General features: G+C 39.0%; 1 protein-coding gene across 4 annotated transcripts in view; it reads right to left on the bottom strand.

The window, feature by feature from the left end:
* ASPH (aspartate beta-hydroxylase) overlaps nt 1-25384 on the bottom strand; it is a 228001-nt gene that overhangs the window by 65306 nt on the left and 137311 nt on the right. For all 4 annotated transcript variants that reach the window (XM_032296180.1, XM_032296179.1, XM_032296178.1 and 1 more), the window contains 3 exons: nt 14689-14774; nt 9427-9513; nt 1983-2133 (listed from right to left, as the gene is read on the bottom strand). In XM_032296180.1, coding sequence (XP_032152071.1) covers nt 1983-2133; nt 9427-9513; nt 14689-14774 — 324 coding nt within the window. The remainder of the gene's footprint in view (nt 1-1982; nt 2134-9426; nt 9514-14688; nt 14775-25384) is intronic.

Genomic DNA, 25384 nt, shown 5'->3' on the forward strand with positions numbered 1-25384 from the left:
CCCTAAATCTAATGAGATATGATATGACGTTCTTTTGAAAGAATCTGCAAATTTACTTCATGATTTTTTCTAGCATTTTCCTTGATATAGGGTCAAATCTTACAAGCAAATTTTTTATAGTACCAGAAACACCTATTATTCATTTATAAAAATTTTCCACTGATAAGTTCAACCTCCATAATCATTTTGCTATTGTTAAGACAGAACAAGAATTTGGTATCACATGAAGAGCTTTTTATTCCAGACCTGTTCATCTATTGGCTATGATTCCTTAGGCAAATTATGCAAGCGATCAGTATGCTATTCACCTCACCTTTAAAATGGGCAGAAAGGGGGAGAAGAGAGCTAACAGAGATTTGTTCATGAACTTTAAGGAAAGAAAGCATCTCCATAAGATACAGCTGTAAGCGGAAGAAGCAAGTGTTAACGTGGAAGCTGCAACAGGTTTCTAGAAGATCTAGCTAAGATCACTGATGAAGGTGCTGCACCAAACAGCAGATTTTCTATGTAGACAAAGTAACTGTCTGTTGGAAGAAGATGCCATCTAGGACTTCCATTGCAAGAGAGGAAAAGTCATGCCTGCTTTCAAAGCTTTGAAGGATACACCTACTGGCTTGTTAGGAGCTAATGCAGCTAGAGACTTTAAGTTGAAGACCGTGCTCACTTACCATTTTGAAAAACTGGGCCCTTAAAAATTATGCTAAATCTACTCTGCTAATGCTCTATAGAAAACAAAATCTGGATGATAGGATATCTGTTTAATGCATGGCTTGTTGAATATTTTAAGCGCACTGTTGAGTCCTAAAAAAAAAAAAAGAAAGAAAAAGATTCCTTTCAAAGTATTACTGCTCATTGATAAGCACCTGGTCACCAAGAACTCTGATGGAGATGTATGAGGAGGTGAATGTTGTTCTCATGAATGCTAATGCAACGTCCATTCTGCAGTTCACGGATCAAGAAGCAATTTAGGCTTTTAAGCTCTATTATTTAAGAAATACGTTTTATTTAAATGTCAAAATATAAAAACTAACAGAAGTTTGGGAGGAAATTGATTCCAACCCTCTTTAATGACTTTGAGGGGTCAAGACTTCAGTGGAGGAAGTAACTGCAGATGTGGAAATAGCAAGACACCTAGCATGAGCAGTGGAGCCTGAAGATGTGACTGAGTTGCCGCACTCTCATGATCAAGCTTTAATCAATGGGGAGTTGCTCCTTACAGATGAGCAAAGTGGTTTCTTGAGATGGAATCTACTCCTGCTGAAGATGCTGTGAACATTGTTGAAATGGCAACAAAGGATTTAGAATATTCTATAAATTGTTGATAAAGCAGTGGCAGGGTTTGAGAGAATTGACTCCAATTTTGAGAAAAGTTCTGTGAGCAAAATACTGTCAAACAGCATTCAAGCTACATATAAATCTTTCCTGAAAGGAAGGATCAACCATCACAGCAAACTTCATTATTGTCTTATTAAGAAATTGCCTCAGTCACCCCAACCTTCGGCAACCAACACCCTGATCAGTCACCGGCTGTCAACATTGAGGCAAGACCTTCATTAGCAAAAAGATTACAACTCACTAAGGCTCAGATTATATTAGCATTTTTGATCAATGAAGTATTTTTAAATTAGGGTTGGGACATCGTTTTTTAAGACATAATATTATTGCACACTTAAGACGCTCCAACATAGCATAAACACAACTTTTAGATACCCTGGGAAACTAAAACATTTGTGTAACTCTCTTTATTCTGGTGGTCTGGAACCAAACCCGCAGCATCCTTGAGGCATGGCCTGTATTACGGTTAGGATTGCAATTTCAGTTTTAGAGATCGTGAACCTAGGACACAAATACATGACTTGAAATCAGTTATAAAACTCAGGTTTTCTCACATGTAATTCAGCTAAGAGAAGAATACAGTCTTCGGATTCTTCAAGATAAAAAGTATGTCACTTCCTAGTGAATTACCTTTTATTGCATCTTACCTAGAAATTGTTGCCTGTCTGAGCGACGCTTCAGACTCAACTTCAGCAGGTCTTCAGGGACATCAGGTAGGCTGGCCACCTCTTGGTACGTCTCAATGGCTGCGCGTAGCACCTCATTGCTTCTCCTCCTTTCAGCCAAATCGTCCTCACACTAGAAGTAGTCCCCAGATTGAACAAATGTCCCATGAATAGCTGTGTTTGTAATATTCATAAAAAGTTAACTTTTGGACATGCTTTAAAAGAAATGTAAGACATATTAGCCTTTTCTCCTTATCAAGAGATAAAAAGACTAACAGAAGACAGAAAATCAACACACTATTTTAATAATACAAAGAAAAGTTTGTTACTAAAGACAAGAAGGAATGTCATAAAAGCAGGACTAATGCATGCTGGGCTGATGGAGATGCACATCCTACTATGCACTGACATTATATAGGCATGTCTCCAGTCCAAGCTCCTGTTCTTTCATTAATTTATTCGTGTATGCATTCATTCATTTAACAACTGTTTTCTGGGAGACAGGCACCTTTCTACAAATGTGGCAGACAAATTGAACAAAACAGACAAAGCCCTTTTTGATTTCTACTTTGCATCCACTTTTGAAAGGTGGCAAATATAATAAACAAAGGTACTGTGTGTCTAACAGCCATAAGTGCAATGGATAAAAACAAAGCAGGCTTAGGAGAGCTGGGTGGGATGGTAAGAAGTTGCTCATTTAATCAGGATGATGGGGATGGCCTGAAAGAAGAGAGGGAGCAAGTTATGAAGATACCCTGGGCAGTAGCCTTCCAGGCAGGGAAAAGAGCAAGAACAATGCAATGGCTTGGAGGCAGGAGATCGAGGAAAGGTGGTGCCATGGAAAGGAGGAAAGGGAAGACCAACGAGGGCTATCAGGCAATGCAGGGCCTGGCAAGCTACTGACAGTTCGAGTACACAAAGTGAGACGGAAAGACAGTGGGGCTTCTGAAACAATCTGATGGATGTGTTGAAGGGACCGTGGTGGCAGCCGTATGGAGAGCAGACTGGGAAGCTGGGAGAGTAGAATACTCCAGCAGGAATCCAGGTGTGGGATGATTATGGCTGGGACTAAGGTAGCAGTAATGGAAGTGGTAACAAGTGGTTGGACTACAGATATGTTTTGAAGGTCAGAGCCAACAGATTTGCTGATGTTCTAAATGTACAGTGTGAGACAAGAAACCAAGGGGAGCAAGGTTTCGGCTTCAGTGATTACTGGATAAACTGTTATTCCTTGAGAATGAGAAGACAGGGCAGAAGCGGGTTTGGGGCAGTATGGAATCAGGAGTTTCATTTTAGACACATTAAACCTAAAATGCGTATAAGTTATCCACATGGAGCTATTGACCAGGAAGGGGCATATATGAGTCTGGAGTTCAGGAGGAAGGTTAGAGTAAGAAACGTAAGTATGGGAATCATCAGGGATGAAGACGGTATGCAAAGCTAGGAAGCTAGAAGTAGTCGAGAGTGTAGACAGAGAACAGAAGCGGCTCAGGAACTGAATCCTAGGGAACTCCAATGTTTCAAGGTCAGTAGAGATCAGGATAACAAGGGAGGACCAGCAAAAAGGAGGGAGCATGGGAGTACGGCAGGTTCAAGAGAACAGGGGACGGAAGGAGGTGGAGATAACTCTTTCAAGGAATTTCACAGAAAGGAGAGCAGAAAAGTCGGCCAGCCGGCAGAGGGCAACGTGCAGACACGGGGAGTTCTTTAAGGATTGGAAATAGTACGGCATGTTTCCAAGGAGATGCAAAAGACTGTAGAGAGGGAAAATCTGATGATGCAGAAGGAGACACAAAAATTAGAGGGATGTCCTTCAGCAGGTGAGAGAGGAACAGGGACCAAATAGTCCATCTGTGCTAACAGGAGGGAAGGCAGAGCATATGGGCACAGGTAGAGGATGGCTGTTAGCAAAGCAGCAGCATCATGTGGAAATTCTCTGGATATTTCCATTTTCTTAGTGAAATAAGAATCAACATTCTTAGCTGGAAACTGAGAATGGGGAGTAAAATACTGGAGGCAGGAAGAGAGAGGAGATGTAAGAGGCTACAATCTGAAGACTATCACTTAAGGAAAAATTTTTCTAGCTAGACACTAAAAGTAGCACACATTTTTTTTTTCTCAGAATATTTAAACATGTTTATGTTGTTACAGTGTGTGCTGTAGTTAATATACAGATGTCTGCAGAACCAAAATAAAGTATCACTCTACAATTTGAGGGCATGGTAAGAAAATTACCCATCCTTCCCATATTCCAAAGGAAAAAAAAAAAACAAATAACAAACAAAAAAATCCTAAGAATTAGCACAAATTGACAAAATAAGACAACTATTTTTTTTTCCACAAAATAACACATCAATGATATTACTTGATAATATGAACTGATTAGGACACGTTTCCCAAAGTGATGAGGGCTAGAATTAAAGCAGTAGTGATAGAAGTGGACAGATTTATGAGAAAGGAAACTTGGTAGGATAAAAATCTCTAGATTAGAAAAGGCAGTTCACCCTTGCTAAATGGATATATGCTCCAGACCATTCACTATCTTTGAAAGTCTGTAGATGGTCTCCAGAATAGACTTATCCACCAGGAGAGAAAGTCCAGTGTCAATGACCCACACTCATCATGATGCCGGCATGGCCATAGGCATCAGCTCCTTGTGAGTTTTGTTATAGTGAGTTAACTCCCCAGAATATGACTGTTGATAGATGACTTTGCGGAAATACAGAGTTCTAGACCTGACACTCCTTCAAAACCATCCTAAGTTGAAGTTATGATGGGGGTGGTGTGGGGATCGTAAGTTGAAGTTACACCCCACTGTAAGTTGAAACACTGTAAAGTAAAAATGCGTTAAATGTACCTAACCTACTGAACATCATAGCTTAACATAGCCTACATTATATGTGCTCAGAAAACTTCATCAGCCTACATGTATGCAAAATTACCTAGCACAAAGCCTATTTTATAATAAAATGTCGACTATCTCATGTAATTTATTGGATACTATACTGAAGTACGGTTTCTTCTGAATGTGTATCACTTTCACACCATTATAAAGTTGAAAAATTGTTAAGAAAAAACATTGTAAAATGTAAACCATCTGTGGTTCACTCTCTTCATTTTGAACCTACAAAGTGCTCAAAAAGATCCTGGATCTGGAGGTCTCTGCAGCATCAGTGGGAGACAAATGCCTACCAAGGTAATCCTTCTTTATTGAGACTGGAATAAATATCTTTAAATTCAATCTGAAAAGTGAGAGAGATGGTACAATCTGTATGCCTTGTCCCCTCTCTGGTGCCCCAAGGTCCTTTGTTTTAATGAAACATTAACATTTACAACTTGCAGAATTGGAAAAATATCACTACTAAAATGGTACATAATTCTTTATAATCTCTTGAATAAAACTGATAGGCACTTGCATTGAAAAGTCCAGAGATTGATTTTTATCAGTTTAGCGTCTGTGGATAAAACAAGCTGAGCTGAAACTGAATATTTGTTACAGGACATTAATATTGCAAAGCCTTTTGTTGACTCTAGCTAATTCACCCAACCAGTCTTTCTATGAGGTGTATCATTTTCTGCCTCAAAGGCATTAATGGTTAGTGAAAGGTAATAAAGAGAATTGAGTTTACATTTTAAGATTTTGTGTCCAATGTTCAAGGAACTTGACCAAAATTGATTTTTGGTGATATGAAGAATAAGACAGTATCAGTGCTACTTTAGAAATGATAGATACTATAGTTTATAGGTGACTTAAGGTTGCTAAAATTTAAAAATTTGTTGGAATATTCCAAAGTAATTGTTTAATCTACTAACAAAAAATAAAGAAGTCATAATTTATTTCTCCTTATAAAACCCATCTTCTGTTGAATTTTTATTTTTAAAACTACTATGAATTTGAAGTACCTTTAAATTAATTACTCAATTAAAATTTAATTTACCATGCCTAAATTTTTCTGTATGCCACATTAATATTAATAGCAATAACACATTGGAGCATAATAGCTTAGAGATAAAAGATACTGACTGAAGCCTAAATCTCAAATTTCTACTGTGAAATATGGATATACAGTCATCCTCAGTTATATACAGGAGATTAGTTTTAAGACCACAGCCACCACTGCCCCACTACAATACCACAGTCTGCAGATGCTCAGGTTCCTGATGTAAAATGGTATAGTATTTGCATATTGCCTCTGCATATCCTCCTGATTAATTTAAATCATTGCTAGATTACTTATTATATCTAATATAAGGTAACCGGTATGTAAATGGATGTTATAGTGTATCATTTTTATTGGCATTTTTATTGTTGCATTGCTATTTTTTATTTTTTTCCAAATATTTTCAATCTGTGGTGAATTTAATCCACGGATATGAAACATGAGGACTGGGGGGCTGACTATAAACACAGCAATCACATTGTTTCAAGAGCACTTCAATTATTTAGACTTTGGTACTCACATTAGTATTACATATAAGAAAACCTTCTAAAGTATAAAACATTTTTGCCAAAATTAAATTAGCATTTGTTTAAATCATTTCTCCCTTTAGTTAATATGCTTCTCTTAATGAAATGATTTAATACTAGTCAGAAAAAAACACTACTTATTTGAATAGGCATGATCTTTTGGTAACAAACACACTCTCTCACTTAATAGCAATATGATTTGGCAATTTTAGAGAATTACTGATCAAATTATACAAGTCAAACAGTTGCTATCTGCTAAAGTTGGTCTGTACCAAGGACAAGAGGAACTTATCTGCATCAATTTTTCACAAATTTAATTAAGATTGAATTAGTAAAAATTATATTAATTACTTTTTAATGGGGATGTAAAAAGACACTGAGCATCTGGATCTCAAGTTGTCACCACCTTTAGTTCAGAAGAAACTTAACACTTGTTTTCTCTACAGCTGAGCTACTTCCTGTGTGTGTCCTGCACAAATGTCTGCATGGACCTTCTCCAGAGGGGTGCTGTCAGCTTCACCTCTGTCTGGAAAATTTCTGCACTCCCAGCCTACCATTTCCCAGCAGGGTTGGCGATCTGGACCTCTAGGCAGGGCTACTGGAGCTTCACTGCCTGGCACACTTTGATATCCTGCCCTGGCTCTTCCTCCAAGTTCCAGGCTCTGGGAATCCAATGGTCTACTTGACATGTCCAACTGAATGTCTAGGAGAACGTATTGCAAGCTTAATAAGACCAATAGCAAACTCCAGAACTCTTGACTTCTGCATCACTCCTGAGTTGCTCTTCCTGGTCAGTAACCGGCATTATTCTTTCCTCAGCTGGCTAAACCAAAAACTCAGGGGTCAGCCTTGACTCCTCTTCCTCTGACACTTTTACATCTAATCCATCCTCAAGTTCTTTCAGCTCCACCACCTGCCCACTTCCCTCATCTCCATGGCCATGACCACAGTCTGAGCCACCAGCATCTCTTGGTATACTTGCAATAGCCTTCTATTCTTCTCGCATCTACTTTTGCCCCCATAATCCATTTTCCACTCAGCAACCAAAGCAAGCTTGACAAAAAACAACCAGACTGTCATGCCCATGCATAAAACCCTCCCACGGCTTCCCAGCACATGTAGAATAAAAACTGCAAGGCCCTAGCCTCCTTGATTCTCCTTTTCCTTCCCCCAGCATGGCCTTCTTTCTCTCCTCAGGCTTATCCTAAGATTGGTTTCCTGCCTCAAAGCCTTTGACTTGCTGCTCCCTTTTGCCTGGACAGCTCCTTCTATTAATATAACGTCCTCACATCTCAGCCACATGTTGCCTCCCTAGAGAGTCCTTTTCTGCCCACCTTGTCTAAAGTGCTGTCTGCCCCATCACTTTCAACCATGTTACTTGCAGTCAAAAAAATCTTAATAGGTATGTCCTTTATTCCATTACCTTTTCTTCTTTTCTTCACAGCATGTCTTATCAGGTAAGATGATCTAACATATTTATTCTTAATACTTTATAACGTTCTTTAAGTATATATTTATTTATAAAGACTTTCAGGGCTTGGCTCAAATGTCACCTCCTTGATGAGAACTTTCCCTGCCACCCTTCATACCTCGTCAACCCTCTCACACATCTACTGGCTCTTCCTTGCTTTCTTGGTCCTCTCCATAGCACTTGGCTCTAGTAAGCATATACATTGGACTTATTTGTTTTATGCATTGTCTTTCCCTTTGCAATGGAAACCCCATAAGCTCAGGGGTTTTTAAATATGTTCTGTTGATGGCTGGATCTCTACTGCCTGGTACATTGTTGGCTCTCACTAAATATTCTTTTAGTAATTAAAAAAAAAAAAAACTTCCACTAGAATCCACAGGAGCATTCATTGTATTGTATTGTAATTATTTTTAAATTTTCTGTGTATATGATGTTTTGAAATCTTAAAAAACCTCTCTGGCTAGAAAGAGATTTCCCTGAGCTAGACAATTCTGACATGACCAGTGCTCAGCCAGGAGCATGCAAACTAACCAATCCAGAGCCATGTCTCCTGTATTTTAATCATCTCAGGGCCAGGTAACACCCCTATAGGCAAAAGGTGGCTGAAATTATTCAAACCAGCCAGTCCAAAACTATTCACCCTACCATACCTTGCCTTTACCATAGAAACCTCAATAAAGGCTGTGGCCAATCCTTCCCCTCGCTCTTGCCTGCCATGCCCTGATCACCTTGAGTCCTTCCCATGTAGCCCTGTGTGGCATGCTGGGTGGGTCTCCTGTCTCTAGGACTTGTGAGCATAATAAACTTTGCTTTTCCCCAATCCTGTCCTGTGAGACCTCTTGTAGCTGCATTTGACCAACCATCTCATGAAAGAATACAAAACAGACATTCCTAGGGCGTAAAACACTGATACACAGTAGGTTTATGCAGTTATAGGTGAACAGGCACGTTTCATGAAAGAAGTTGGAAACTAGAGAGTGCTGGACAAGAAATGCGACGGTGGGAGATGAGGATAAAAGTAGCTGCTAAAAAATGAGTCTGTTGAAAGAAACTACGGAGGAAAAAAGTATGTTCCACTTTATATTTTAGAAAGGTATTTCCTAAGCTTACTTGCAACGTCCAGTTTTAAAACTGAGTCTGAAAGCTCTAAGGAGCCTCAAATGAACACTGTATAGTGGAATTAGATGAAATGGGACATGAGGGGATGGTAAATCAATGACAAAAGTGTTACTCTTTATTTTCTTTTCAAAACCAGAGAGAAGGCATACGAAGGGGAGCAGAAAAAAAAATTTACTAAATTCAGCAGCATGCAATAGCGATAATTAATTGTGTTTCTGCTCGGGTTTATGCATATACATGAGAAACTGATTCTGTGTAGAAATTAGAAAGGTAAAAGAGCAAATGCAAATAGTAAGGAGTAAAAAATCTAATTACACAGAACGCATCAACATCAAAAAAGTGTCCTAAGGAGAAGAATCTCAGAATACCTGTGCCTTCCCATATCTTGCCCGTGGACTCTGAGGGTATTTGCGTACTAGTTCTTTAAATGCATTCACTGCTTCCTCAATTTTTCCCTGTTAGACAAAATTACATAAATTAAAATGCATAATCAATCAATATTTTTATTTAATATTCAGCAAGTGATTTTGTCAGAATTTCCTAGATTCATTCCCGAGTGTATAGTTTTATTTAAGATTTTACTAGTTTAAGGCAAACAGAAAACTAGTAATGAGTATATATTTACTCAGTTTTTAAAAAGACAGGCACCTGGCCAGGAGGGTGGCTCACGCCTGTAATCCCAGCACTTTGGGAGGCTGAGGTGGGTGGATCATCTGAGGTCAGGAGTTCAATACCAGCTTGGTCAACATGGCAAAACCTCATCTCTACTAAAAATACAAAAATTAGCTGGGTGTGGTGGCATGTGCCTGTAGTCCCAGCTACTTGGGAGGCTGAGGCAGGAGAATCACTTGAACCTGGAAGGTGGAGGTTGCAGTGAGCCGAGATCATGCCACTGCACTCCAGCACAGGTGACAGAGTGAGACTCTGTCTCAAAAAAAAACAAATAAAGACAGACACCTGATAAATTATGCAACATGTGATTTTGCTAACGAAATTGAATTTTCCTTCAATATACGTACACTTTCTACCTGTGTTCTCAAGGAATATTGTATTAGTCTGTTTTCACACTGCTGTAAAAAATACCAGAGACTGGATAATTTATAAAGGAAAGAGGTTTAATTGAATCACAATTAAAGGCTGGGGAGACCTGAGGAAGCTTATAATCATGGCCGAAGGCAAAGGGAAAACAAGGACCTTCCTCACATGGTGACCAGAGAAAGAAGAGTGAGAAGTGACGGGGGAAGAGACCCTTATAAAACCATCAGATCTCATCTGTGTAAGTGAGAACTCGCTCACTATAATGAGGACAGCATGAAGGAAACTGCTCCCATGATCCAGTCACCTCCTACCAGGTCTCTCCTTAGGCACATGGGAATTATGGGGATTATAATTTGAGATGAGATTTGGCTGGGGACACAGCCAAACCAAACTTCCATCCCAATCCCTCCAAAATTTCATATCCTCACATTTCAAAACACAATGATATCTTTTCAACAGTTCCCCAAAGATTTAATTAATTCCAGCATTAACCCAAAGTCCAAGACCAAAGTCTCATCTGAGACAAAGCAAGTCCCTTCTACTTAGAAGCCTGCAAAATCAAAAGCAAATTAGTTACTTCTAAGATACAATGGAAGTACAGGCATTGAATAAATGCTCTCATTCAAAATGGGAGAAATTGGTCAAAACAAAGGGGCTATAGGCCCCATGCAAGTCTGAAATCCAGTGTGGCAGTCATTAAGTTTTAAAGATCTGAAATCATCTTCTTTGACTCCATGTCTCACATCCAGGTCACACTGATACAAATGGTGGGCTCCCATGGTCTTGGGTAGCTCCACCCCTGTGGCTTTGCAGGGTGCAGTCTCCTCCCAGCTGCTTTCATGAACTGCTGTTGAGTGTCTGTGGCTTTTCCAGGCACATAATACAAGCTGGTGGATCTACCATTCTGCGGTCTGGAGGACGGGGGCCCTTTTTCTCACAGTTCCACTAGGTAGTGCCCCAGTGGGGACTCTATGTGGAGACTCCCAGCCCCACATTTCCCTTCTATACTGCCCTAGCAGAGGTCCTCCATGAGGGCTGCACCTGTGCCACAAACTTCTGCTTGGACATCCAGGCAATGCCATACATCATCTGAAATCTAGGCAGAGGTTCCCAAACCTCAATTCTTGACTTCTGTATACCCACAGGCCCAGTACCAAAATCTATTTTAGTCTTCTATGGCCTCTGTAACAAACTACCACAAACTTTGTGGCTTAAAACAAGAGAACTTTGTTCTCTCACAGTTCTGCAGAACAGATTATCCAAATTAGTTTCTCTGGGCTGAAATCAAGATGGTAGCAGGGCTGTGTTCTCTCCAGAGGCTCCACAGGAATATTTTTTCTTGTCTCTTGCCAGTATTTCTTGATTTGTCGACGGATCACTCCAATGTCCAATTCTGTTTTCATACTGCCTTCTCCTCTATGTGTGCTGCTTTTTATTTTGTCTGCATCAAATTTCTCTCTGTCCCTCTCTTATGAGGAAACATGATTGCATTTAAGGCCAACTGGGTAATCCAGGATAAATCTCTCTATATCTCAAGGTTCTTAATCATATCTGCAAAGATCCATTTCCAAAAACATAACATTTAAAGGTTCCAGAAACATATCTTTTGGGGTCCATTTTCAGACCAGTATGCAACTCATGCAATTTAAATTGCAAATGTCAAAGCTATTTCAATGAAAATTGTGCTAAATGTACTCTTATTAGACTTAAAACATTAGAATAACAATGTTCATAACAAATTTGATAAGATGTGATGTTCCTGCTTGACAGTGTCAAGGCTATTAAAATAATGGGCTATTTTGGCTCTCTCTGCGGCATCCTTTGAATCCCTGCAAGACAGAGGCTCTGTGACTTTCCTGAGGGGTCATAAATTTTGCCTTTACTTCAACTGGCTGGCCAAACATGTTTACTTTTAATCTGAAAGAATTTCCTTTCCCTAGGTTCTTATATAGCTCCTAACACTATTGTTCAATTCTTATTTAAAAACTCAATTGCAAGACATACGGTTTAAAGAATTGCCTGAAAATGATCTGTTCAACATAGCTGATAATTATGTCCTAGGACCAAGACACTTCATGGGATAGACATGCATGTGGGCCATGCTGTGTTGGCATGAGGCCAATGGGCTGTGCTGAAGGACAATAAGATATATTCCTGCAGCTGCACAGAATAATCCACTGAGATGATGTCAGGGGAAAAATAGGAAGTTTTATACCCATCAGTGTGCCTTTTACGAAGATCTACAGCCAAATGTTTATTTCTGGACTTGGAGCAGAGCAGCTCTTCTGATGAACTATGTTAATCTTATCTTCTGATTCTGTTTTCCATGTTTTCCCTCGAGGAAGTCTTGATTTCAATCTTCACAAGGTTTAGGGCCTGTGGTGTGAACTTTTGGGTGTTTGGTTACATTTTCTTTACTCTCTCCCCGCCTTTTTAAAAATAACTTACAATGCTGTAATAATAAATGATTCCAACAAAATAGCAAATATATCTCAGTATATCATTTCAAAACCTTTTTCCAGAGGTGGGGAAGCATTTTAAACAATAAATATATATATATATTTAAATAGAGGATTGGAATATAATCTGATCTATACTTTTCTGAGGGGGATAAAAAGTGAACACATATTTTCATGTAACATAGTCCTTGAACCTGAGTCATGAAATGAGGCTGCACTGTCTATGCGTCAGGTGTGTGTTAGTTGGCCTTGGCTGGTCCAGTGCACGAAGGTGCATCCTCTGAAAATACTAGCCATAAAAACAACCCTAAAAGACTGAATTATGCTGATGAGTCAGTCAATCACAGCTCCCTGTTGTTTCAGAAGCAAGAATTGCATATGTGGCTACTTCTTCCTCTTTTATTTCCCTGGTATAAATTCAAGGTATTCCTTGAGAAAAATAGAACTTCTCCAAAGAAGCAACACTGCCGAATACCCCATAACTGATCCCTTCTTTACCATTCATATAATTACATTAAAATCCTTCTCTAAAGCTGTTCATATGTTTTTTACATGGAAAGTCACCTGTGAAATAGGCACTCCCATTTTTACATATGGCATTTAGTATAGAGAAACTGCCAAAGGAGGTGACAGAAAAAGATTATTGCTTCATTACTATTAAGAAATACAAACTAACCACAAACAGTAGATGGCTTCACTTTAAAGTTAAATAAGACAGTTAAATTTCTTGTTTACTATCAGAAAGTAGGAATCATTCCACATGGTTAGATTTAAGGGAAGTGAACAATGACTTTGCTGCAATATTCTTTGGAGTTACTATATTTTTATTGGCTGCTTGAACTGGGTGAGCCAAACCTTGGCTTTGGAGCCTTGCCTAATGCCTGTTCTAAGAGCCTTTACGCTTGCTGTTACACTTTCAATAAACATGCAGACATACATTCTTGTCCCATTTTAGTTCCTAACGAATGTTTCTATTGTTGTTTGCTTACAGTCCACTTGTTCTTTTTTTTTTTTTTTTTTTCAACCAATGTCTACTGATTAAAAAGTCTATTACAGGAAAACTAATGAACATTAGAGAGTCTACACAGAGAGTCTACATGCAGAGTAGAGAAACAAATTTCTACCAAAAATAAGGAGATGATTAATTGAAGATATGATTAAATACATTATAACAAATATTTTTGCACCTGATAATTAGATGATATGACCAAGGTAAGGGAGCAAATAACCTAAATCCAGTTTTAATTTATTGTTTCCAAAATTGTAATATTTATAAAGAAATGTAAGTAATACTTCAAATATATTGATAAATTAAAACATAAATAAGTTTCCTTGAAAACTGAAGGTACAGGAGGTTAACCCTAAGTACGAAGAATGTCATTTCATCTACCAATCACTATCCTAAGTAACTGACTGACCTAGTTTTCCTTTTTGGATCAAGGAGCTATAAAATTAAAAGCTTCCACTTCTGTGATACTTGACAGTGTTATTATTATTTCGTTTATGGCTCAAGCCTGTAATCCCAGCACTTTGGGAGGCTGTGATGGGTGGATCAATTGAGGTCAGGAGTTCAAGTCCAGCTTGGCCAACATGATGAAACCCTGTCTCTATTAAAAATACAAAAATTAGCCAGGTATGGTGGTGAGCACCTGTGATCCCAGCTACTCAGGAGAAGGATTGCTTGAACTTGGGAAGCAGAGCTTGTATTAAGCTGAGCTAGCACTACTGTACTCCAGTCTGGGCAGAGTCTCTGTCCAAAAAACTATAAAAATCTCATTTGATCTTTAAAAAACTCAATTAGGAGGTAGAGTATTTATCATTCTCATATCCTTAACTAAGAAAACTAAAGCTCAGAATGGTCAAGTGATTTGCCTAATGCTACATAACTAGAAGGTGATAGAGGTAGGCTGACACCCACATCGGCTGGCCTGAAGGAAAATTGTGTTTCTCTTTGGTCATGTGGTGGCAATTCTTTTCCATCTGATTCCTTTCATGTGGAATGTTCACGTGCCTGGGGGAAAATCCACTCTATTCAACGGTTGTTTCTTTTACACTAATTATTTTTTTAACAAATCAAGAGTAATGCCTGAGCTTATTTAACAACAAAGCCATTGCACAAAAATATCAACCTACCCTTTTACGGAGTTTTTCTGCAGCATCAAGTTCAGCTTTAATAGTCTTATCGAATTTATTTAAAAGTTGAGGCTTCTTTTTCTTAACTGAAAGAAAAAAGAGATTTTTGTTTTTAATTTGGTTTTTGTCTAGAAATAGTTATTTATCATAAGGATTTACAAGTAGGAGGAAACCTGATGTTGGTCTCCACCACAGACCTGTAGGAGAAGGCACACTGCAGGCTTGCCTTCCACTTCCTCCCCTAGATGGTGTGATGAAGCCAGTGACTGCTGAGGAAGACAACACGGCCCTTACCTATCTGCTAGAATGTGTTCTTGGGAGAGTGGGTGAAAACTCTACACTGAAAATCTCCAGGATACTGGCTTAGTTTCTGGAATGAAAACGGTGGGTATGACTTCTAAACTGTCATAATCAACTTCTTGGCTATGACCAAAAGATTGTTTAAAAGTTTTTGAATATGTCCACAACTTTTTCTGATACAGATAAAGATAGCAATGGAAGGCTCCTCTCAAGGAAGTCAAGTAAAACAGAATTATTAGTTTAGCATTCAAGGCCCTTCCAGTGCATCATGGACTGACCACACCAGCTATGTTCCATACTTCAGCCAAACTGGACTGCCCCATTTTCCCCAAATAAGCTTTGTGCCATTTCTTTCTTCAACATTTTTTTTTTTTTTTTGGTAGAAACAAGAGTCTCACTATGTCACCCAGGCTTGTCTTGAACTCCTGGCTTCACATGATCCTCCTGCCTTGGCCTCCCAAGGTGCTGGGGTTATAGGCATGAGCCACTGTGCCATTTCTTATGCTACCTCATTTAAATAAAAGGCCTGTTCTTTATCTTCTTCTGTCAAAAATGTGCCTATCCTTCAACAATGAGCTCAAAACCATACCCTTTATAAAGTTTCTCCTGAAATCACCCACACAGTACTCAGTCTCTCACTCCACTGTGTGTGTCCTTAAGTCCACTGCACCCTGCATAGCTCTCTTTTGTGGTCCTCCCTGGCTAGGGGTTTTGTTACAATCCTTCATACACTTGTCGTAGTCCTAACTCCTACAGGGTGGTACTATATCTTAAATGCAGACTGAATGCACTCATGCTTACTTAGGAAACAGTTTATGAGTCTGTGCACAATCCTGATCCCCAGCAAACAGGTGTCCCCCTCCCAAAAGCAACGCACACCCAGCGAGTGAGAGGGCGAGTCCTGCTGGTCCACAGCTGGCAGTGCCTGCAGAGTGGATCCATGCAGAACACTTCCCAGAAGGCCCAAGTGACAAGAGTGGAAGCTTGAAGGACAAGCAGAATGTTCCAGAGAAGAGGACTGGAGGCAGGGAAGCGGGCAAACAGGGAGGGATAGAAAGAAATTAGAACAATCAGAAGAGAACTTCCTCAATTTTCTGACAATAAACCTACAGACATAATAGCTTCTTCCCTATCTTGTCACAAAACAAGAGGGGCTCTTCTTTCTAAGGTCCCCTCCCCGCCAACACACATACCTGCGCTGTGCCTTCTGAATGTCTCCTCACTCTCTGGATCTCCTGTGTGCTCCCGGATGGGAGTTTCATAATGCATTAAATAATGCCAAAGTCTCTGCCATCTTACAACAAACAAACCAAGACAAACCTCAGCCTACCCTCCTCTACTTGCCATGCTCCCTCCCCTCCCCTGGAGAGGGGGGCACCTCTTTCCCATTAGCACTTTGGCTTCCTTAACCACCACATGGGCAGAAGCAGTCTTCCAGAGGAGGGAGGGCTGTGTGGTTACGCATCAGATGGCAGGGGTCTGAGTCCCAGCTCTGTCACCTCCAAGCTCTGTGACCTAAGCCAAGCTGGCATAAACTCTTCTGGGTCTCACTTACCCTCTCTATAAAATTAAGGGTGTTTTTAAGGATTAAATCAATATAGTGTGTGAAGCATTTAACACAGTGCCTGGCATATAGTAAGTGCTCAGTACCCGAGAGCTATTATAATAACGGCTACGGCTCTCTGCAAATCTATTTGTTCTGTTTCTTCCTATTTTACCCAGCCCCTCTACAACATTTGGCATAGTTGACTCCCTCCTCCTTCCTAAATGATCCCTTTCCTTGACTTTTATGTTGCCCATTCTCCTGGTTTTCCTCCTCATTCTCTAGGCTCTTGACTTTCTCTGTATCTCCTCGGTAATTCCTTCCCTCTGCTGCTCCTTGGGATGTTATATTCTTCAGAGTCAGTCTTCAGTACCTTTAGCAGCCTTAACTACTTAATTTTCCAGCTGAGCTACAGATCAACTGGTTCATTTTCTCCTGCATCACAAAAATTATAAATCCAAGCACCTACTGACACATGCTTCAAACTCAGTAAATAAAAAAAAAAAGAACTTGCTATTCATCACACATCCATTCTTTCTCATATTGACTTTATTTCAGAGAATGACACCCAGTTGTCCAAATCAGAAACTTGGTTAGAAAATGCAACCAAAGTAAGGGCAAAGAAGAACATGTGGAATTGTCCTAAGGAAGATGAAATGGAATCATTACCATCTTTTCAGCGCTCACTCTGCACCAGTCACCAGGCCATGCACTATGCATAGATGCCTTTTATTCTCTCAACTTCCTGAATATAGGGAATTTAACTACACGGATAAGACCACTGAGGTTCCAAAAGGGTTAGTTACCTTGACTCCTCCCCTCTCTCATCCATATGGGAAAGAAGGGGGTTCTTATTTCTTGTTTCCCAAGAAGAGGGAAGATTCTCCAAAACCCTTAGCCTCCTACTTCTCCCCACAGGGTTGATGATGTGACTTAATCTGCTTGCTTAGTTGGTGGAAGGAACTTGAAGTTCATTCAGTCTCACCCGTTCCCTACCTCTCAAGAGAATACACTCTGAGCTGAGCTGAGAGCATTCATGCTAAGCAGAGCTGCAAGAGAGGATCTCACATAGAACTAAGGCTATCCCATGCTGTCTGGCGCGGGTGGGTATGTCCAATTCTAGGGCTCAATATTAAGAAATCTGTTACTCCTGATTATCCAAACCCCATCCTTCAATTCAACTATCATCAAGTAATAAAGCTGACACTTTGATCACCTCTTATTTAATTACTTATACATATAAAAAATTGCTATGATCATGTTATGTTTATTCCACCTTCCTCTTCTCTCCTCCCAGAAACTCTAATCCTCATATTGCTGAAAACTGTATGTGCCCAAGGCAGAGACTAAAAAAAAAAAAAGTGAATAATGAGCTTTAAACTGCATGCCATTATATGTTACCATCTATGCTGATATGGAAAATGAATAGACATTTCACTGTGACACAGATTGATGGTGGTAGGAGCTTATGCCTTGCCATCTCAGCACAGCCTTATGTCTCCCAATTGTTCATTTTGCTTTTGTAGAACTGTCCTTCAACAGAGTGACAGTGAGACCTCCAGGAGAGCCTGGCGTGCACCTGAGTAGACAGTTTTACTGTGGGTATCACTGGTTTTCCCCAACATGTCTCCTGCGTTATAAAATTCAAGTTAAAATGATATTTATTTATAAGAAACTAAAAACTGGCAGTTTAGGACATCCAAAACAGTCAACAGCAAAATTATATGCTTGTTAATGAGCAATGCTGTATCTTAGTGTCACAATATTTCAGTAACAGCACTAAAATAGACAACATATTAAAAATCTCACAGCATGTCACCATGTTCTATCTTTTCATATATCTTCCTATGTAATAGCTTCTAACTACCGTATTGGACCTCTCTTTGAAATTCAAATTTTATCCTATTTTTATTTTTAAGTACACAAAAAGCCCAAGGCAATTTTCCCAATTGCTAAAAATCACAGATTTATCCTTTCTTCTCGTTCTGGGGAGGCACATGTGCTAAGCTGTAGAAACAACGAGTCCTCATTCAGGTTGGTGACGGGACCCTGTTGAACTCTCTCAAGTACTCTGTGCCTCAGCTTTCTCACCTACAAATGGGTGACACGGGCTGCTTCTCTTAAGGTCTCTTTGAACTCGAAAGGCCTGTGCTTCTAATTTTCAGTATTTAAATCATGTTCATAGTTTTTTAAAGTACACCTATAAGGTACAAGAAAGGACCATTCATTTTGTTGAATTTGGACCTTTCAAAATGGTTTAGGAGGAAGCTATCTGTGCTATAAGTTTTTTTTTTTTTTTTTTTTTTTTTTTTTTTTTTTTTTTTTTTTAAAATCACTGCCATTACAAGTGTTTGGTCCTTTTTCAAACGCACAAAGAAGAAAAGAAAAAGGAGCAATTACATTTCAAATTATTACTTCCCTTACCATGCTGTGGTTGAAATATTAAGAGCAAACAAAATGGAAAAGAAGAAAAATAAAAGGCTAGCTGAAGGCAGGAGGAAAACACTAGTGATGCATTCATAGATTGCAAAAATTACTGTTTACTCCTTTTCATTTCTACTTAGTTCATGGAAGATGCTTTTATACTACAGTCAATGGGGAGAATTTGATCATCAATAAAAACAGACACAGAACCTTCATATTACTCTATGTTCTATACCCATTCTATTGAAGACAGTGAAGAAAACAGCAAATTCTGCCACAAGGTATATTGAAAAGCAACAATTTCCTAACTAGTCTCCCTGACTCCAGTCTTTTCCCACGTTCTACCTTCTCAGGTTCTTTCTGAAACATAATTTATTCATGTCACTGCATTGCTTACAGTATACCCATAGATCCCCAGACATACAAAATAGAAATTAAATTCACTAGGATGCCCTCCTAGTAATCCTGCTCTTAATTACAGACCCAAGAAAAATGAAAACATAAATCATGAAGACGTACACAAAGACTTGTAAGGAAATATTCACCGCAAATATTCACAACAGCCCCAAAGTAGAGAAAACCCAATGTCCATCAACTGGTGAATGAAAACAATCTATGATATACCCATACAATGAAATACTACTCAGCAATAACACCAGCACATGCAACAATATGGATGAATTTTAAATGCATGATGTTAAATAAAAGTGGCCTAGTCCAAAAGGCTACTGACTAATTCCATTTAGATAGCATTCTGGAAAACTGAAAACTGTGGCAACAGAAAACAGGTAAGTGGCTTCAGAGGATGGGGTAGGAAAAGGGGATGACTACAAGGGCAAAAAATAATTTGGGGGGTTGGGCACAAAATAATTTGGGGGGTTGGGCACAAAATAATTTGGGGGTTTGGGCACAAAATAATTTGGGGGGTTGCAAATTTCTATATGTTAGTTGTAGTGGATAAACTGTATCTAGAAGTACATGCATAAGCTAAAACTCATAGAATGCACACTATAAAAGGTAAATGTTACCATATGTAAATTAATCCTTAATGAACCTGACTTTTAAGAAAAAAAGTTATAACACCAACATAAGCTCCATGATTCTCAGTGAAGACTCTTACTGTGTAGGTGTAGTACTATGAGAAACACAGGAATAAAAACAGCAACCTTTTCAAAAATGAAATTAAATTTAGTTTGAAAATCTCCAAAAACCTGATGGGAGGTAATTCAAACTCATCCACGTTTAAGACACACTTTATCTGCGCAAAAAAAGAAAAAAACCCAACACGTGAATCTAGACCTCACTAGGCCCTCAATGACAATGGAATATTTTTTGTATTTATCAGCCCAGCTTTCTTTTCTACACCAGACTGCTCTCTTCTTTACCAGCCACCCAGCCTTCCAAGCACCTTACTCTTGAACTACATCAAAATCCTGGCCATTCCGCAGCATGTCACTCTGTCCACACTGGAGGGAGAGCTAGGACTGGGGATTAGGGCCCATCTTGTTCACTGGCTTGTTTATTCACTCAAGAACTTGTTAAAATGCTCGTTTTCCAAAAATTGTGTGAAGTTCTAAGAATTCAACAGGATCTTTTTCAAGTGGTTACAGTCTTTTGGGGAAGACATAAATGAATAATTAATATTTAGAGGAATATGGGCAATTATAGGGGTGAATGAGGAATGGTATTAACCTATTTGGGAGGGGAGCCTTATTGGGGAAACGAAAAACTTCTGTATGCCCAGGGAGAGGTAGCATTCTGGGCAGAGGAAAGAGTATTTATTAACTCAATTATAATCAGCAACTTGAAACTTTATTATTAGTAGCAGTAGTATGTGAAAGGCAAAAATTCCTCTCCTGCTTGGATGCTACAGTTTGGGACCATAACATAAATTTTCTTATAAGAATCTAGGTTTTCTAGAATTTCGGAAAGCTGAAGGCGTAGACATTGCTCAGGGATCCCAGACACTGACTTATTTCCTCTCCACGTCTGAGGAAGGAACTTTATTGCTGCTGAGCCTCCTTCAAGAGCCAGTGGAGTCCAGAGTTCGTGTTCTGGGAATATAAGTTTTTTCGAGTGAGGGTATACACACTGAGTACGAAAGGGCAGTGGCATAGCAAGAACTGGGCTTTTGAAAACACACAAGACAGAGAGTGGAAAACTGTGGCTCCCATCTACACTGAGCAGACTCTAGATGACCAGGGAAGCCATATAAAGGGACACAGCATTTGTCTCTGCCCTGAGCTACCATTTTTGTATGGCTGATTAAATAAGGGCTTAACTCGTGTGTGTGTGTGTGTGTGTGTGAATTTCTTCCACCAGCCCATGTGAAATGCTACACTTATTCAAGGGAAATAATGTATACCTTGAGCTCTTGCAGTTGTGTTTCCTTGAACCAGCTTTTGCCTTTCACAAACTGGCCCCTAATCTCCATTTTCCTCTTCTATTAATTTCCTTTATATAGACTCTCAAATATGGCATGAACATTGACACTTCTGTGATTTTTCTCATGGTGTTTTCTCTTCCTGGAAAACCCTTTCCTTTATTTCTACCAAAGACTATTCTATATTTTAACTTTTGAGACCTAGCTTAAATGACACCTCCTCTAACAAGCCTAAGGTGTCTTTATGAGGAAAAGAATATCATTTTCTCCTATGCTCATATAACATTCTATTACTATTACTACGATGTTCATTATTATTTCTAGAAATAGTAAACTCTTCAGGCTTTGTTCATGCTAGTGGTATATACACAGTGCTTGCTCAAACTCTTCCCCCTCACTCCCACCTTCATCCCTTGCTGGATTGTTAATTTCTATAAGGAAAGGACTGCCTTACTTATAATTTACTTCCAGCATTTGGCACATGGCCTGTCCTATAGGCAATCTTCAAAAAATGCTTCTAAAGGCATGAATGCATACAGGCATGAATGAATCAAGACATTCTAGAAGGGGATATGACAATGCCAATTTGTAATTGGGCATACCAGCTGTCTTTAAAAAAGGAATCAGAAAATTATAAACAACCAAGACAGAAAATGACCTGAGAGTTGCTTGCTTTATAAAGAGTTCTAATTCAAAAAGTTTCAGGGGACAATAATGGAGGGGGCTGACAAAGAAGATAAAAAATAAAAGAAGCAAGATATTTGCCCCATAATCCCCACTGAAGATCTGTAGGGAACACATTCTACATCTTACCCTTTTTAGGTTTTTCAGTATATTGAGCAAATGGGGACACATGGCAAAATACAAGGTACAACTAACAGTAAATTCTTGGATTGCAAGGTCCTGCTAATTTTAGAATAACAAAAACTTCCCAAAGCAGCTTGCTGTTATGTTCTGAGTCACTGCTTCATGTCTAATCCAATTCCTTGCTGATAATAATAGTTGACATTTATTGAGCACGTAAGCCTTCTAGACATGTGTGACTCACCCAAGCTGCACAAACTGTAAACAGTAGGAGCCAAGACTGAAGCTTGAGATTGTCTCCAGTAGACTCCAATGTCTGTACTCTTAACCATTTTGCTATATCTTTGGCATCTGGCCCAGAAGTCAAGAAACTAGGGTGCCCCTAAGAGTTTTAAGAGTGACAATACAGTGGAATTAAGTATTAGTATAAGCAGTATTTGTGTAAAAGAAGTAGTTGAACTTTGTATTACCTGGCTGTAAGAATGAAGGCAGTTAAACAATCATAGTAATTTTCCTTCATTTTGTGTCTCAAAGACATAGCATTTAGACATTGCATAGACACATCCTAGCCCGGTACGACCACAGAGTACAAGCCTAGAGGTCACTCTGTGAGCCTCAGATCTGCTATTCTGAGGTAGCTTGCTTGATTTAGTTGAGCCTTTGTTTTTCTATCCACGAAATGGGGAGACTATATGACCCGCTTCATACTAGTGTAAAGGAAAGTCATGGAGCATAAAACATATAAATGTTAATTATGACATTCATCTACAATATCTTATTTTTAGTTAACTTAAAATTCTGCTCTTAATTAAATGAAAAAGGTGCCTGACCCTTATTAATAAGCTTAAGCAGTTAATTTTTTTAAAAGATCAAATTTTCTCTATGATCAGACATTTCCCTGGCAGAGATTTTGGGCAACTAGTAACTTTATCACACAAGACCTGTATCCAGTCTGGATTCTGAGTCAACAAAGGATTAGAAATTTGAGGTCATACTAAACTCCCAAACTCTAGTATGTGTTTTTAAGCAGCATCACATAAAATATTAAATACTGCTTTTGGCTCTGGTTATCCAAAGATGAAATTTGATAAAAAAAAAAAAAAAAATCTGAAAAGCAAAACAACTTAAGGGAAGGAAAAGTAACAACAAAATAAGATATTAAAGAAAAAGGTGCTGTATATCTGACTGAGATGCAGTGTGAAGCTTCAAAGTCATCATATAAAGCAACCCTACTGCAATATTATTCATGGTAATTAACAGTTAACTCAAGACAGGCCCCCTGCTTTATTTTAATCTTCTTTTATTAGAATTAGAAGTTAATTCTGCTTTTCTTTTTAAAATCACTGATGGATTTCAGTAAAAGAAACATCACTCTACATTTGTCTGACAGTGAGGTGAATCTATAAATTAAGGCAAAGGGTAAAAAGAAGGAAACATTCAAGAATTCAAGAATCCCATGTTAGGATTTTTGGTGAAATGTTGTCTGCGGATCACAGGAAAAGCAAATCTGAATCTATGAGTGTTCCTACAGGCGGCGGACATGGGTAGGAGCCTTCAGTTATTTTCTCTTTCATTTAAAAGTGGGAATTGTGCAAGGTATTCCCCACTGCGATGTCTCACACTGGGGTCTGAAATAAATCTGCTCTCATATTGAGAGAGAGACATGTTATTTGCTGTTGAGAAACCCAATCAGCAGACAGCCAACGAGGTGCTTCTGGCAGAGCCTTTATTTGTATTATCACCATATGAGAAAGAAAAGCTAATGTGTTGGATCCAAAAATCGCCCCTTCTGAGGCACTTTTCTCTAACACTATTTACTCTATAGGTATTACGAGAAGAAGTAAATTTGGGCAACTCTTAAAAGACATTCTTACCAAGGATGGCACCCCCTCCTTGCCTCTACCACTAAGAATAATGGATTTTTGTTCTTTTCAGAATTAAATATCCACTATATACCAGCAGGAGGTCAATATTCAAAGCTTAAACCAAACAGTTAACAAATATTTTTCAGCTGAGAGACGCTAATACAACCCAGTAAATAGTATATAAAGGGCAACAGTTTTCATCTGCTCCCTCTACTGAAATAACGTGAGATTCTGCTGGGAGCATTCAATGGAGACAGCAAGCATTCCAGTTTATTACAAGTAGTAGGCTGTCTCCCCATAGGGTTATTTTTATAAATTATACATCACTCCCCTTCCAGAGTAATAATCCTTTAACAGATGTGACCCCATATGTTAAATTAGAAATTTTAGAGATGCTAAGTGATGTATTTTCTAGACATAACAGAAAGCCCTTCAGTGCCAAAGCAGTCCACAGCCTTACTAACAGCTGTGCCAGACACGGAATTTTATCCTCACACACACTGTTCTACAAGAGAATAGCCACCTTCCTCAAATGTTATTTTAGATACAATTCTGATATTCTTGGTGTTCTGTTTCTCCAGCCGTTAAGTTATTATAGGTAACAAACTAACAAGATGGAGTGAGGGTTGTTTGAATCAGGTATATACGCAGCAGCAGGTACAAACTTGCAGACTGAAAGTAAGAAAGTCAGAAACCAGAAATAAACCCAGCTCAAATAGCACTGCAACATGGGTTAAATTGTGTAGCAGTAAATGGTGCCAAATACTTCAACAGTCCCCAAAACATCACTGCATGATACAATAACTGACGTTCATTCACTAAAATGAGAATTACAGTCTCCAGTCACCAGAGAACTTTAAATTATTTGCAGAACACACTTTTAAAATGAGGAGGCTGGGCGCGGGAGTTCAGGCCTGTAATCACAGCACGTGGGGAGGCTGGGATGGATAGATCACAGGTCAGGATTTGGAGACCAGCCTGGTCAACAGTGAAACCCTATCCCTACTAAAAATACAAAACTTAGCTGAGCTTGGTGGTGCATGCCTATAATCCCAGCTATTCAGGAGGCTGAGGTAGGAGAATTGCTTGAACCCCGGAGGTGGAGGTTGCAGTGAGCTGAGATCCCGCCAGCCAGGGAGACAATGGGAGACTCCGTCTCAAAACAATAACAACAACAAAAACAAACAAACAAAAAAAAACAGGGAAATGATTTAAAAATACTTTAGATTGGGTGTGGTAGCTCACGCCTATAATCCCAGCACTTGGGGAGGCCAAGACGGGTGGATTGTGAAGGTCGGGAGTTCAAGACCAGCCTGGCCAATATGGTGAAATCCCATCTCTACTAAAAAGGCAAAAAAAAAAAAAAAAAAAAAAAAA

Source organism: Sapajus apella, unplaced genomic scaffold (genome assembly GCF_009761245.1).
Source record: "Sapajus apella isolate SASKATOON/1434 unplaced genomic scaffold, GSC_monkey_1.0 scaffold35, whole genome shotgun sequence".
NCBI classification, from domain to species: Eukaryota; Metazoa; Chordata; class Mammalia; order Primates; family Cebidae; genus Sapajus; species Sapajus apella.